Genomic DNA, 15,137 nt, shown 5'->3' with positions numbered 1-15,137 from the left:
GCCACTCCATGACCTTAATGTGCTTCTTCTTGTGCCACTGCTTTGTTGCCTTGGCAGTATGTTTCGGGTCATTGTCATGCTGGAAGACCCATCCGTGACCCATCTTCAGTGTTCTGGCTGAGGGAAGGAGGTTCTCGTCCAAGATTTTACAGTACATGGCCCTGTCCATTTGCCCCAAAATGCGGTGAAGTCATCCTGTACCCTTAGCAGAAAACCAGCCCCAAAGCATAATATTCCCACCTCTGTGCTAGACTGTAAGGATGGTGTTCTTGGGGTCATAGTCAGCATTTTTCTCCCTCCAAACACGGCGAGTCGAGTTAATACCAAAGAGCTCAATTTTGGTCTCATCTGACCACAGCACTTTCTCCCCAAGCCTTCTCTGAATCATTTTAATGTTCTTTGGCAAACTTTAAACGGGCCTGTACATGTGCCTTCTTGAGCAGGGGGACCCTGTGGGCACTGCAGGATTTTAGTCCATCGCGGCATAGTGTCCTACCAATGTTTTGCTTGGTGACTGTGGTCCCAACTGCCTTAAGATTATTAACAAGCTCCTCCCGTGTAGTTCGGGGCTGATCCCTCACCTTTCTCATGATCATCCTTACTCTATGGGGCAAGATCTCCAGACCAAGGCCGATTGATGGTTGTTTTGTAGTTCTTCCATTTCCGAATAATCGCTCCAACAGTTGTCTCCTTCTCACCAAGCTTCTTGCTGATTGTCTTGTAGCCCAGTCAAGCCTTGTGCAGATCTACAATCTTGTCTCTGACATCCTTTGATAGCTCTTTGGTCTTGCTCATGGAGGTTTGTAATGGAAGATACAGATTGTGTGGACAGGTGTCTTATACACCTAACGAGCTGACAATAGGAGTAACTTCTTAAAGTGGCAGGACTAATGTGTTCCACATGGGCAAATATCCAATCTGTGGGAGCCAGAATTCTTGCTGGTTGGTAGGGGATCAAATTCTTATTTCACTCACTGAAATGCAAATCAATTTCTAACCTTTATATAATGTTTTTTTCTGGATTTCTTTGGTTGATATTCTGTGTCTATCCGTAAATTAAACCTACCATAAAAATTACAGACCCTTAATTTCTTTGTAAGTGGGCAAAGGGTATGGGTATGATGTCATCAATAAGTGAAAGCGATGTGTGTTACTATGGTAATTCAACGTAAAAATCAACGTAACTCACCTATCAAGAAGAAACAAAGCAACCTCGGCATCCGATTCTGGGCCTTCCCTTAATGTTTCATTGGCTTTAACTCAACTACAAGGGATGTTAGTCATTTTATCTTCTCAAATACTCAAATACTTTTAATGCACCATGTCAAGTTAAAATGAGTTAGAACCTGTCAAAATGCAGTGGCCTTTTTCATTAATTTGCACACTGTCTGTTTTCCACCTATATATTACGATATATAATATGACAAAAAATTTATTTGTTGTAATTGTTTTGCTTGTTCAAGGACTTTGATTGTTTAACTTTTAATGCATATTTAAAGTTTTCAGTCACAATAAAACCTCGGCATCCGATTCTGGGCCTTCCCTTAATGTTTCATTGGCTTTAACTCAACTACAAGGGATGTTAGTCATTTTATCTTCTCAAATACTCAAATACTTTTAATGCACCATGTCAAGTTAAAATGAGTTAGAACCTGTCAAAATGCAGTGGCCTTTTTCATTAATTTGCACACTGTCTGTTTTCCACCTATATATTACGATATATAATATGACAAAAAAATTTTTTGTTGTAATTGTTTTGCTTGTTCAAGGACTTTGATTGTTTAACTTTTAATGCATATTTAAAGTTTTCAGTCACAATAAAACGTCTCAGGTTACATATGTAACCATGGTTCCCTGAGTAGGGAACGAGGCACTGCGTCCTCTAGGGGTCGCTATGGGGAACGCCTCATCGTGACCCGTGTCTGAAGCATACATTGAAAAAACACCAACAACACGTTGGCCGGCGACAGCCATGACGTCACTACCGGTGCGACTAGAGTATAAATAGGCGCCGGGAGAACATATCATCCACTTCTTCGTCTGAAGCTTGCGTCCGAAGCATGGCAATAAACCTAGAGGACGCAGTGTCTCGTTCCCTACTCAGGGAACCATGGTTACATACGTAACCTGAGTTCAAGGGAACTTCGAACTGCGTCCTCTAGGGGTCGCTATGGGGAACGGTATACCTACGCCACCATGCTGAGGGGAGTGCATGCCAGAACCATAGCGAGCACTAAGTACCAACTCGATCTAAGGTATATTGCTGGAATGGCTAGCAGTAAATCTCTAGCTGAGGGAGCAAACACCCAGCTCTCAATGAGAGGGACTCGACCTACAGCACGATCGTTAGAAATCAGAAGGCTAAGCGTACTGCAAGCTAGCCAGAAAACTCAGCACATCAGAGAGGCAGAGGAAGGGCCTAGTTCGCCTGATGTTGTTGGTTCCAGGTGCTCTGGGAAAACAGAACTCAACTCTCACATGAGAGGAGAACTCTGAATTCAGAAAGGAGTAGCGTGCTCATAGGTAACACTTTTGTTAAAAGGGGAGCACTGCTAAACACTACCACGAGAACAGCCCACGGAGCAAGGAATCCAACTCCTCAGAAGGGAGAGAATTCAAACGCTCGAAAGAAAGCACCATGCTCATAATAACTCTCAATGGTGAGGGGAGCGATGCTTCCAAAGTGTGTCGACAGAGACACACTGGTTGAGTGGAGCCCAAGTTACCGGGGTCTAAACCAACTCTGAGAAAGGGAACGAGGCTAATAACGCGTAACCCTTACCATACAGGATTTCAGAAAAGTGCGCAAAGCATAACGTGTGCACTTACTATAATATGGATTTAAGAGTTTTCCAAGCATCTGTTCACAGATACCCAGAAGTACTGAGCCAAACGGGAGAGGCAAGCTCAAATACAAAACTCTTAAGGTGAGGGGAGCACTGCCTGAGACAGCATACACAAGAAGGTTCTCGCAAATGCCACCTATACTTCCCGCTCGATGCCTCAGCAGGGATATCCTGGTGACTAGGAGGCCCCTCAGGGCGACCTAGATACGGTATACCAGACAGGGCAGCCTGAAAGCATAAGCCCAGCCCGGACGTCCAGGAAATTCTGCAGTGCCATGCCGGGGGCCTGATGATCAGGAAGGCTTCCGCAGAAGCCTGTGACCTGGCCGCATGATCCAGGAAGCATGAAGCCGAAACCAGGCTATCATACTGGCTGGACATCATTCGATGAGTGAAGTAAACACTGCAAGTCGAGCACCCGGTTTCTGAATCCAACAGAGGGGGTCCTCACCGAGGACCTACCTTAGAAAAGGACAGAAACACACAGGTCCCGGAAAACACTGCAAAGAAAGCAAGCAGATGGATTATATACACAACCACCAGCGCATTAAATATTAGAAATGGATCGTACAAAAGGAAGGCTCACCTGAGCTGGAGGGTTATGGCCAGAAAGATAACACTCATCGAGACGACCTCTCGCTGTGGAGCGATCCATAACTTCCAAAAGCTCATCATACGCAGGGCAGGAGGATTGAGAAGACTCAGCCTCAGCTTCTTCGCCCTCCTCAGACATTTCCTGCTCTTCCTGGGCTGAACCCAGCAGAGCACTGGCCCCTGGATCAGATGATCCTCCAGGGGCTGACTCTCGTCCACAGCCGACGAGCGCGAGAGGGAAAGCCCCTCTTTAAACTCATCGGCCAGATCCACCTGCGATCCCCACAAGCTCATTCTCCTCCGTGCCTCATCAGCGGCGGGGGTCCTGAACCGCGGGAAGCATATGGCTGCCCCTCTTTCCTCGAAAAGAGAGACAAACGAGAGCAGAGCTTTTTCGCATTAAATATTAGAAATGGATCGTACAAAAGGAAGGCTCACCTGAGCTGGAGGGTTATGGCCAGAAAGATAACACTCATCGAGACGACCTCTCGCTGTGGAGCGATCCATAACTTCCAAAAGCTCATCATACGCAGGGCAGGAGGATTGAGAAGACTCAGCCTCAGCTTCTTCGCCCTCCTCAGACATTTCCTGCTCTTCCTGGGCTGAACCCAGCAGAGCACTGGCCCCTGGATCAGATGATCCTCCAGGGGCTCACTCTCGTCCACAGCCGACGAGCGCGAGAGGGAAAGCCCCTCTTTAAACTCATCGGCCAGATCCACCTGCGATCCCCACAAGCTCATTCTCCTCCGTGCCTCATCAGCGGCGGGGGTCCTGAACCGCGGGAAGCATATGGCTGCCCCTCTTTCCTCGAAAAGAGAGACAAACGAGAGCAGAGCTTTTTTATTGAAAAACGCTCGCAGTGCACGCAGATTGCCCCCTCGAGGACATTGCATGCATGCTCTTCGCCCAAACATAGATTGTGTGTGTCATCAGGTGTCAAATAACATCAAATAATGACACGGATACACACATCCTCTAAACGCTTTGCTAGTGGTTGCCATCCCCCCCCCGCCCCGACAGTTGGATGACCCACAGTGCATGTATTATGAGTGTGTTGTTGATTTCTCTTGGTGCAGATGGCTCATGGCATTCTTCAGGCACATGGAAACTCACAGCTTCACACCCTGTTGACTCTAGCAGAGGAGAATGGTCTGTGGTCCAACGCCACACTGTGTAGCCTTCTCTCAAGTGACATCCCTAATGTAGAGAAAGGTGAAATGTATTCTACTGTCTATTAGTTTCTCATTTGAATGTTCTATTTGTTCTTTTTTTTTTATTTGTTCCATATTTTGTACTGCTACTGCTAATTATACTGCTACTGTTATTAACTAACTTGAATGTGCGTCTCCCATAGTACATGAGTTTTTATCTCGAGAAGGACCTGAACTGCTTCATATGCGTATAAAGCACCTCATTAAACAGAAGCATATGGAAAAAGCTGCAAGACTAGCAAAGACATGCGCAGAGTTTCCTGAATTTGGAGGAAAAAAGAACTTCAAACAAATCTACCTTGTATGTCTGTGTGAAATAAAGCCACAAGAAGAACTTATGAAAGAGGTAAGGGTCTTTTAAAAAAAAAAAGCCTTGTCTACTTTGCATTAAAGGGTTAGTTCACCCAAAAATGAAAATTCTGTCATTAATTACTCACCCTCATGTCGTTCTAAACCTGTAAGATCTCCGTTCATCTTCGGAACACGAATTAAGATATTTTTGATGAGTTCTGAGAGCTCTCTGACCCTCCCATAGACAGCAATGTAATTACCACGATCAAGGTCCAGAAACGTAGCAAGGAGATCGGTAAAATAATCCACGTGACCATCCAATTTTAGGAAGCTACGAGAATACTTTTTGTATGCAAAGAAAACAAAAATAACGACTTTATTCAACAATTCGTCTCCTTCCTGGTGCCATTTTGGAGAGTATCCACTGAACGTAAACAGCGTATGCTATTCTGTGTCAGCTGTGTCACGCTTTTCTTTGTTTTCTTTGTTTACTTTGCGTAGAAAAAGTATTCTCGTAGCTTCGTAAAATTACGCTGATGTCCCTGATGTCACATGGATTATTTTACTGATCTCCTTGCTACATTTCTGGACCTTGATCGTGGTAATTACATTGCTGTCTATGGGAGGGTCAGAGAGCTCTCAGAATTCATAAAAATATCTTAATTTGTGTTCCGAAGATGAACAGAGGTCTTACGGGTTTAGAACAACACGAGGGTGCATAATTAATGACAGAATTTTCATTTTTGGGTGAACTATCCCTTTAATGCTAAAGTTTAAGCGTATTTAGAGTTTTATTTCTGCTCTTTCACATGTTTTGTTCCATTGAAATTATAATCAGGCCATTTGTGTTCCTTATGTTATCCACAATTACAGCTGTATGAGTGGATTGTACTTGAAAAGTACTCCTGTGACAAGTAGCCGTTTTTTGTTGAATTTAGCTTTTCGGTCACCTCTTAAGGTCCTTAAAAGACCTTTAAAACATTTTAGTGTTCGTTTTTAAAATGTTTTCCAGTCATTCTATTATTTAATGTATTTTTCCTGACTTTTGCCAAAGGTTTTGGTACAAAAATATCTTAGTATTGCATGACCTGCATGTTTCTGCATCATGATGGAATCACCATCATGCTTAAAGGGTTACTGTACTCACCCTCATGGTGTTCCAAACTGATAAAACTTGTTCATCTTTAAAACACAAATGAGGATATTTTTAATGCAATCTGTGATATCTTCCCTCTATTGACAGTCCATTCCACCAAAAACTTGAAGCTTCACAAATAAACAAATAAAAGTATTCCATATGAATTGAGCAATTTAATCCAAGTCTTCTGTAGAGGCATGATCGCTTTATATGATGAACAGATTTAATATAGGTTTTTATTCTCATATAAACACTGATCAATGCATCATATGGTACTTTTTCCTGACTTTTGCCAAAGGTTTTGGTACAAAAATATCTTAGTATTGCATGACCTGCATGTTTCTGCATCATGATGGAATCACCATCATGCTTAAAGGGTTACTGTACTCACCCTCATGGTGTTCCAAACTGATAAAACTTGTTCATCTTTAAAACACAAATGAGGATATTTTTAATGCAATCTGTGATATCTTCCCTCTATTGACAGTCCATTCCACCAAAAACTTGAAGCTTCACAAATAAACAAATAAAAGTATTCCATATGAATTGAGCAATTTAATCCAAGTCTTCTGTAGAGGCATGATCGCTTTATATGATGAACAGATTTAATATAGGTTTTTATTCTCATATAAACACTGATCAATGCATCTACATCACATATGGTAAACACAAACTTGCTTGCTTGACGCACAAGAACCAATGATGTTCTCACATCTCAAACAGGTATGACTGAGCTACTGTCATTGTCGTGAAATACTGAAATTGTCGTAAAAAAATACGTGCATTGCTTAATCTTTATATAAGAATAAAAAAAAATCAGTTCATCATATAAAGCGAACATGTCTCTTCAGAAGACTCAATTCATACAGTTTACTTTTACCATGTCTTTTTGTACCTTTTGATGCATGACATTTGGATGGACAATAATAATGTGAAAATATTAAACATTTTCATTTGTGTTCCAAAGATGAACGTCCTTTTTATGGGTTTAAAACGACATGAGAGTGAGTAAATCGGGGCTTGATAATTGTTTTTCTCCCCAAGGACGGCATTTAAAAAACTTTTAAGGGCCCAATGAAAAATTGTCGAATAATGTGTTTTTGGTAACACTTTAGTATAGGGACTAATTCTCACTATTAACTAGTTGCTTATTAGCATGCCTATTATTAATATATTAACTGTTTATTAGTACTTATAAAGAACATATTCTGCATGACCATATTCTACATCCGTAATCCTACCCAATACCTAAATTTAACAACTTCCTTACTATTAATAAACAGCAAATTAGGAGTTTATTGAGGCAAAAGTCGTAGTTAATGGTTTGTTAATAGCGAGAATTGGACCTTAAAATAAAGTGCAACTGTGTTTTCTTTAATAAAGGGATACAAGGGGACATTTTCAAGCAAAATTAATTGATTTATTATAATACAAAAAGTACACTAAGGTTTTCAAATGTTTATGCTTTAAAATATTTAATAATAATATTCTATATCTCTCTCTCTCTCTCTCTCTCCCTCTCTAAATATATATATATATTTTAGGGGTGATCCCGAATAGTCGAAGATTCGATGTTTCGATAGGAGGAGACTGATTCGAATACCAATCTTACAGTCGAATATTCGCGGGGTGTTATGATCATGCTAGTTTGGCTATACGGGGGTTCTCAAATGTCTAATTTCACATAGAACTACTGGTTTTCTCACAATAAGTTAATATACAGCCTATTAAAATAATGCTGTAAATAACAGGGTTTCCGCGGGTCTTACAAAAGTCTTACATTTTGTTGTATCAAATTTAAGGCCTTAAAAATTCTTAAATTGTACAAGTCTTAATTATGATCTCAAGAGGTCTTAAATTTGGGGACGGAAAGACCAGAATTGCGATATGGCTTAATGTGACGATTAAACTTCAAAAGACTATGATTTCATTAAATAAACATGAGCGCTGCACGTTAAAAGTCCGGTGCTGCGCTGCTTTGTGTTCTGCTGTAGCGTTGGGTCGTTCTTGAACGATTCGTTCATTTTAAATGAATCTTTAATGTGACTTGGGAAGAACGAGTCGTGAGTGATTCGTTCAGTCGCGCATGCGCAACATCCTATAGGTTCTGTACTGGAATTAGTCAAGTAGTTCACCTGTTTCAAGTCTTCGGGGTTTCCGTTTTAAGGGCCCAATGAAAAATTGTCGAATAATGTGTTTTTGGTAACACTTTAGTATAGGGACTAATTCTCACTATTAACTAGTTGCTTATTAGCATGCCTATTATTAATATATTAACTGTTTATTAGTACTTATAAAGAACATATTCTGCATGACCATATTCTACATCCGTAATCCTACCCAATACCTAAATTTAACAACTTCCTTACTATTAATAAACAGCAAATTAGGAGTTTATTGAGGCAAAAGTCGTAGTTAATGGTTTGTTAATAGCGAGAATTGGACCTTAAAATAAAGTGCAACTGTGTTTTCTTTAATAAAGGGATACAAGGGGACATTTTCAAGCAAAATTAATTGATTTATTATAATACAAAAAGTACACTAAGGTTTTCAAATGTTTATGCTTTAAAATATTTAATAATAATATTCTATATCTCTCTCTCTCTCTCTCTCTCCCTCTCTAAATATATATATATATTTTAGGGGTGATCCCGAATAGTCGAAGATTCGATGTTTCGATAGGAGGAGACTGATTCGAATACCAATCTTACAGTCGAATATTCGCGGGGTGTTATGATCATGCTAGTTTGGCTATACGGGGGTTCTCAAATGTCTAATTTCACATAGAACTACTGGTTTTCTCACAATAAGTTAATATACAGCCTATTAAAATAATGCTGTAAATAACAGGGTTTCCGCGGGTCTTACAAAAGTCTTACATTTTGTTGTATCAAATTTAAGGCCTTAAAAATTCTTAAATTGTACAAGTCTTAATTATGATCTCAAGAGGTCTTAAATTTGGGGACGGAAAGACCAGAATTGCGATATGGCTTAATGTGACGATTAAACTTCAAAAGACTATGATTTCATTAAATAAACATGAGCGCTGCACGTTAAAAGTCCGGTGCTGCGCTGCTTTGTGTTCTGCTGTAGCGTTGGGTCGTTCTTGAACGATTCGTTCATTTTAAATGAATCTTTAATGTGACTTGGGAAGAACGAGTCGTGAGTGATTCGTTCAGTCGCGCATGCGCAACATCCTATAGGTTCTGTACTGGAATTAGTCAAGTAGTTCACCTGTTTCAAGTCTTCGGGTTTTCCGAGTCGTTCGTACATCATGTGACAGCCCCATAAACTTAACCAATGCAGTCTAAGCCGGAAAGAGAAGGTGCGTTCGACTTCATGCAGCACTGCGCAGATCGATCGCAATCTGACTTGAAGCAGTGCATGCCGGTTAGTAATTTTGTCTGACTCTGACTCAGCCGGCGCAGTTTCTCCAGAGCGGCTGCAGGAGTGTTGATGACGACAGCCATTTCATGATTGGCCAGATTCACCGCATGACAACTATCACGTGTGTTTCGGGTTTATTCTAACCTTTTCCATTCCAATAATAGCCACAAATCTGTGTTTTTAGAACAGTAAAAGCTTTTTTACTGTAGTCGCAATGTTATATTGAGTCACGTTTATCATAAAACACTGATGAAAGCATATATTCCCCCACTTTATTAGTATTTAAATAGTATATATTTATGTTGAACTTTATTCTTGAACAGATGGCGATGTATTAAGCAGTATATAATCAGTATATATCTGTTGCTCATGAAAACGTTTCTGAAACGTCTGTATATTTGACAAATATTGCATTTAATTCACTTCATCTGTGATAGAGTATGCAAACACCACGTGAGCGTCACTAACAGGAGCAGATAGTGTCTGGCTTGATGGCTCTGTTTTCAACTCCGCCCCCGACTGCAAGTGGCTACTCTCGTTGACTGCCGTCTGTAGCCGTGCTTCAAGTCGAACGCACCTAGAATTGATTAGTTCATCTCTCGAGTCTTCATGATTTTCGAGTCCTTTGTTCATCCAGGCACCCCCCCCCCCTTTGGGAGCTTTGAGTGCCTAGAAAAGTGCTATATAAATGTTATGAATTATTATTATTAATGTTTTATGTTTAAAATATCAAAACATTATTTATGCATTTGTAACTACAGGTTAAAGTATCTAAAAGGTGCGTTCGACTTCATGCAGCACTGCGCAGATCGATCGCAATCTGACTTGAAGCAGTGCATGCCGGTTAGTAATTTTGTCTGACTCTGACTCAGCCGGCGCAGTTTCTCCAGAGCGGCTGCAGGAGTGTTGATGACGACAGCCATTTCATGATTGGCCAGATTCACCGCATGACAACTATCACGTGTGTTTCGGGTTTATTCTAACCTTTTCCATTCCAATAATAGCCACAAATCTGTGTTTTTAGAACAGTAAAAGCTTTTTTACTGTAGTCGCAATGTTATATTGAGTCACGTTTATCATAAAACACTGATGAAAGCATATATTCCCCCACTTTATTAGTATTTAAATAGTATATATTTATGTTGAACTTTATTCTTGAACAGATGGCGATGTATTAAGCAGTATATAATCAGTATATATCTGTTGCTCATGAAAACGTTTCTGAAACGTCTGTATATTTGACAAATATTGCATTTAATTCACTTCATCTGTGATAGAGTATGCAAACACCACGTGAGCGTCACTAACAGGAGCAGATAGTGTCTGGCTTGATGGCTCTGTTTTCAACTCCGCCCCCGACTGCAAGTGGCTACTCTCGTTGACTGCCGTCTGTAGCCGTGCTTCAAGTCGAACGCACCTAGAATTGATTAGTTCATCTCTCGAGTCTTCATGATTTTCGGGTCACTGGTGGTGGATGAGGAGATACCCCGACAATGTAAAGCGCTTTGAGTGCCTAGAAAAGCGCTATATAAATGTTATGAATTATTATTATTAATGTTTTATGTTTAAAATATCAAAACATTATTTATGCATTTGTAACTACAGGTTAAAGTATCTAAATATAACACTTCTAATGCCGCTTTTGTGTTTCCTCTGCATTGCAAAGATCAATTGGGTTGATACTGATTTCATTTACTTGGTAACAGCCCAAATGCAAGAATTTGACTCAAATGATGGTGCACACTTTTAGAAAAAACTGACTTAAAGGTAAAAACGCCCATAAAACGTGTTGGAAATGATTAATTTCTGTCTGCTGTGAACTGACCACACAGAATATGAAGAATATCAAAAAATTCAGGAGTCTAAAATATTGTCTAACTATCGTTATCGATAAAATCCCAGAAAACTATCGAGATATAATTTTTGTCAATATCGCACACCCCTAATTTATGCTATTTAATTGATATAATAATTTATTGATAATAATTGTTTAAATTAATATAATAATTAATACTTTTGACTCATCCATTTTCTTAAAAATGGTTTAAAGGCTGAAATGTAAAGTTTATAATTTTATAAAACGTTTTGTTTTTGTGAAAACTCGTATCTGAACTTTATGCTTTTTACAGTAATTTTACAGTTTAATATGGTACTATAGACATTGCCCTACCCCACTCATATGGTATTACTTTTATTTGTGCAGGTCTTAAAAAGGTCTTAAATTTGAGCTTAAAAATCCTGCAGAAACCCTGAAATAAGAATCTGAAAAGAACGAAGCTTCAAATAAATATTTTAAGGTGCGTGAATAAATCCAACCACACCTATAGATTTAAGTTTCACTTTCCATAATCCGTGACCAACAGAAGAGCATCTTGGCGGCAGGGATTTAAAACTTTAACAAAACAAACTGACACAGGCAGAGTGAAAGACTGGATTTTTTCGATCAGGTAGGGTACAAGTGATTTCAAAACATTTCAGCCGGTTTATATATATCGTGTATATATTATTTATCTCGCATTAGATGCATTTGGTTGAGTTTGCGCTGCAGTAAGCAGTATTGTAGTACTACGGTGATTATCTCTTCAGCGCACAGCGCGAGCAGGACAAACAACAATGCAGAATATTAATAACTATGACTGGGACTGTCATATACATTAACAATTATAATGAGAACACTATTATAATAACACGCTGTGAATTTTTAGAGTTTAGTTGCCGAACTGGTGAAGAACACGTCCACCTTCATTCAGAGCCGCACAGACACTTCACTTCTGTATTCGGGGCATTTTTTGCAGATAGCCTATAAGTCGTAATATTAACGTTATGTGTAAATAATGAAGCATATTCTATATGAGATAAATGATTAGTTAAATCCCATTGATTAAAAGCCTGCTATCAAATGCTTAATTCTACTGGTCATCTTCAGCGCGCGCAGCTCAAAACAGAAATGCCGAACATTAATAACTACTGTCATATACATAACATTATAATGAGAACACTATTTTAATAAAACGCTGTGAATTTTTAGAGTTTAGTTGCCGTGTTTCTGCACGTTGTTGTGTGAAAAACGCGTCCACAAAAGGAGTTCACTCAGAGCAGTGCAGACACGTTCGTGCATTCGGGGCATTTTGTGCAGATAGCCTACAAGTCGTAATATTAACGTTATGTTGTATAAATAATGACGCGTAGTGAGCGTATGAGATAAATTATGAGTTAAATTCCATTGATTAAAAACCTGCTGCTCCATTCTACTGGTCATCTTCAGCGCGCGCAGTTCAAAACAGAAATGCAGAACATTAATAACTACTGTCATATACATAAGGTTATAATGAGTGCACTATTGTAAAAAATGTTGACTTCTTAAACGTGACTTCTTAGGGTTTCGCTTACGTTTAGGCTACCACACGAAGCCAGAGCTTCCCTATACGATCTTTTCCCTGCTATCAAATGCTTAATTCTACTGGTCATCTTCAGCGCGCGCAGCTCAAAACAGAAATGCCGAACATTAATAACTACTGTCATATACATAACATTATAATGAGAACACTATTTTAATAAAACGCTGTGAATTTTTAGAGTTTAGTTGCCGTGTTTCTGCACGTTGTTGTGTGAAAAACGCGTCCACAAAAGGAGTTCACTCAGAGCAGTGCAGACACGTTCGTGCATTCGGGGCATTTTGTGCAGATAGCCTACAAGTCGTAATATTAACGTTATGTTGTATAAATAATGACGCGTAGTGAGCGTATGAGATAAATTATGAGTTAAATTCCATTGATTAAAAACCTGCTGCTCCATTCTACTGGTCATCTTCAGCGCGCGCAGTTCAAAACAGAAATGCAGAACATTAATAACTATTGTCATATACATAAGGTTATAATGAGTGCACTATTGTAAAAAATGTTGACTTCTTAAACGTGACTTCTTAGGGTTTCGCTTACGTTTAGGCTACCACACGAAGCCAGAGCTTCCCTATACGATCTTTTTCCCCCCCTCGTCTCAAGAAATATCTGCGTCCTCACGAAACCACAAAACGCTGTAGTATATATGCCAGAGCAGTATTTGGCGCTGTAATTCTGCCCCAGAGATACACTAAAAACGGAGAAGAAGACTTGGACTATGCGCATAAACCTTGCGCGCGGAATACAAACGAACATGGAACAATACGTTTATTAATCTGTGTTAATGTTAGTTAATAAAAAGACAATCGTTCAGTGTTTGTTCATGTTTTTGTTGCTGTTACGTGACGTAGCGGTGTCTGACTAAGGGCGAGACGTGGGCTGATGACGTCATCGTTTCAGAAAATATACGGATTCGCTGTCCACACGAAAACACAAGGGTGGCGTTTTCAGACTGATTCACTCTGGGACCCGGTTTCAAAAATTATTAGTTTCACTCTCCCAAAACGCCGGATCCGTGTGGACGAAACGCCTATATGATACAAAATGTATGCGTATACAGCTAAACGCGTCTCCGTGTGCCCCGCCCCCTTAACATATGATTCGACTCGAATATCGGTAAGATTCGAAAATTCTGATTCGACTATGAAAATCCTTAGTCGGGGACACCCCTAATATATACTGTATATATACACTATGGTGAGACAAAACATTATGACCACTCATAGGTGAAGTAAATATTTTTATTCATCTCCCAACAAGGTCACATGTGAAGGTCTGGGCAATGGTATGGTAAATGAACAATCAGTTTATGTAGTCAATGTGTTGATGCAGGAGAAATGGGCAGTAATAACGATCTAGCTGACTTTGACAAGGGCGCTTTGACAAAAATCGTTGTGTCCAGACAACTGTGTCAGAGCATCTCTGAAACAGCGAGGCTTGTTGGGTGCTCTTGGTCAGCATTTCTGAGAACCTACCAAGAGTGGCGACAAACTATGATAGGCATGTGTAGGTGCAGACTGGTCGGAGTGCTCAAGATGACCCTGCTCCACAGCCGAAAGCCCCTAAAGTGGGCACATGAGCAATGAAACTGGACCTTGGGGCAGTGGAAGGAGGTTGTCTGGTCTGATTAGTCCTGTTTGAATTACATCATGTTTACTTGGATGTAATGGCTCCAAGATACACTGCGGGAAGATGACAAGCTGGTCGAGGGACTGTGATGCTGTGGGCTAAGAAACTGTTTCCACCATTCATGTGGACGTCAATTTGACAAACCTCATTGCAGAGCAGGGACACTCTTCATGGCAATGGTATTCCCTAATAGCAGTGGCCTCTTTAAGCAGGATATTGGCACCCTGCTACACAGCACACATTGTTCAGGAATGGATTAAAGAAACAAACCGCATAAACACATTTCATTACACCAAATACACAAAATAATGTACTTTTTAGCAACATCATATGACCCCTTTAAGACTTCAAGTGTTGTCCTCATCTCTAAATTCTTCAGATGATAATGAGCAACTATGTGCTGGAACATCCAGTCCAATTCATGTCTGCTCAACTTGGCTTGTCGCAACAGGACACCTTCATGGTTCTTGAAGAGTCCATGACTCAGTGGTTCAGTGTCGTTTTGCCAGCACAAAGAGGGCCAACAGCATGTTAGACAGGTGGTCATAATGTTTTGACTCGTTGGTTTTTGTGTGTGTTTGCATATATGTGTGTATATATATGTGTGTGTGTGTGTGTGTGTATATATATATATATATATATA

At 40.0% G+C, this 15,137-nt stretch overlaps 1 protein-coding gene across 1 annotated transcript in view; it reads left to right on the top strand.

The window, feature by feature from the left end:
• znf292a (zinc finger protein 292a) overlaps window positions 1-15,137 on the top strand; it is a 58,022-nt gene that overhangs the window by 30,156 nt on the left and 12,729 nt on the right. Inside the window, exons 4-5 of the mRNA XM_016251492.1 lie at window positions 4,517-4,652; window positions 4,795-4,997. Of these exons, the coding sequence (XP_016106978.1) occupies window positions 4,517-4,652; window positions 4,795-4,997 (339 nt within the window). The remainder of the gene's footprint in view (window positions 1-4,516; window positions 4,653-4,794; window positions 4,998-15,137) is intronic.

The sequence above is a fragment of the Sinocyclocheilus grahami genome, unplaced genomic scaffold (genome assembly GCF_001515645.1).
Source record: "Sinocyclocheilus grahami isolate Dianchi unplaced genomic scaffold, SAMN03320097.WGS_v1.1 scaffold1048.1, whole genome shotgun sequence".
Classification (NCBI taxonomy): Eukaryota; Metazoa; Chordata; class Actinopteri; order Cypriniformes; family Cyprinidae; genus Sinocyclocheilus; species Sinocyclocheilus grahami.
Note: the sequence above shows the minus strand (reverse complement) of the source record. Positions and strands in the feature narration are given on the sequence as shown.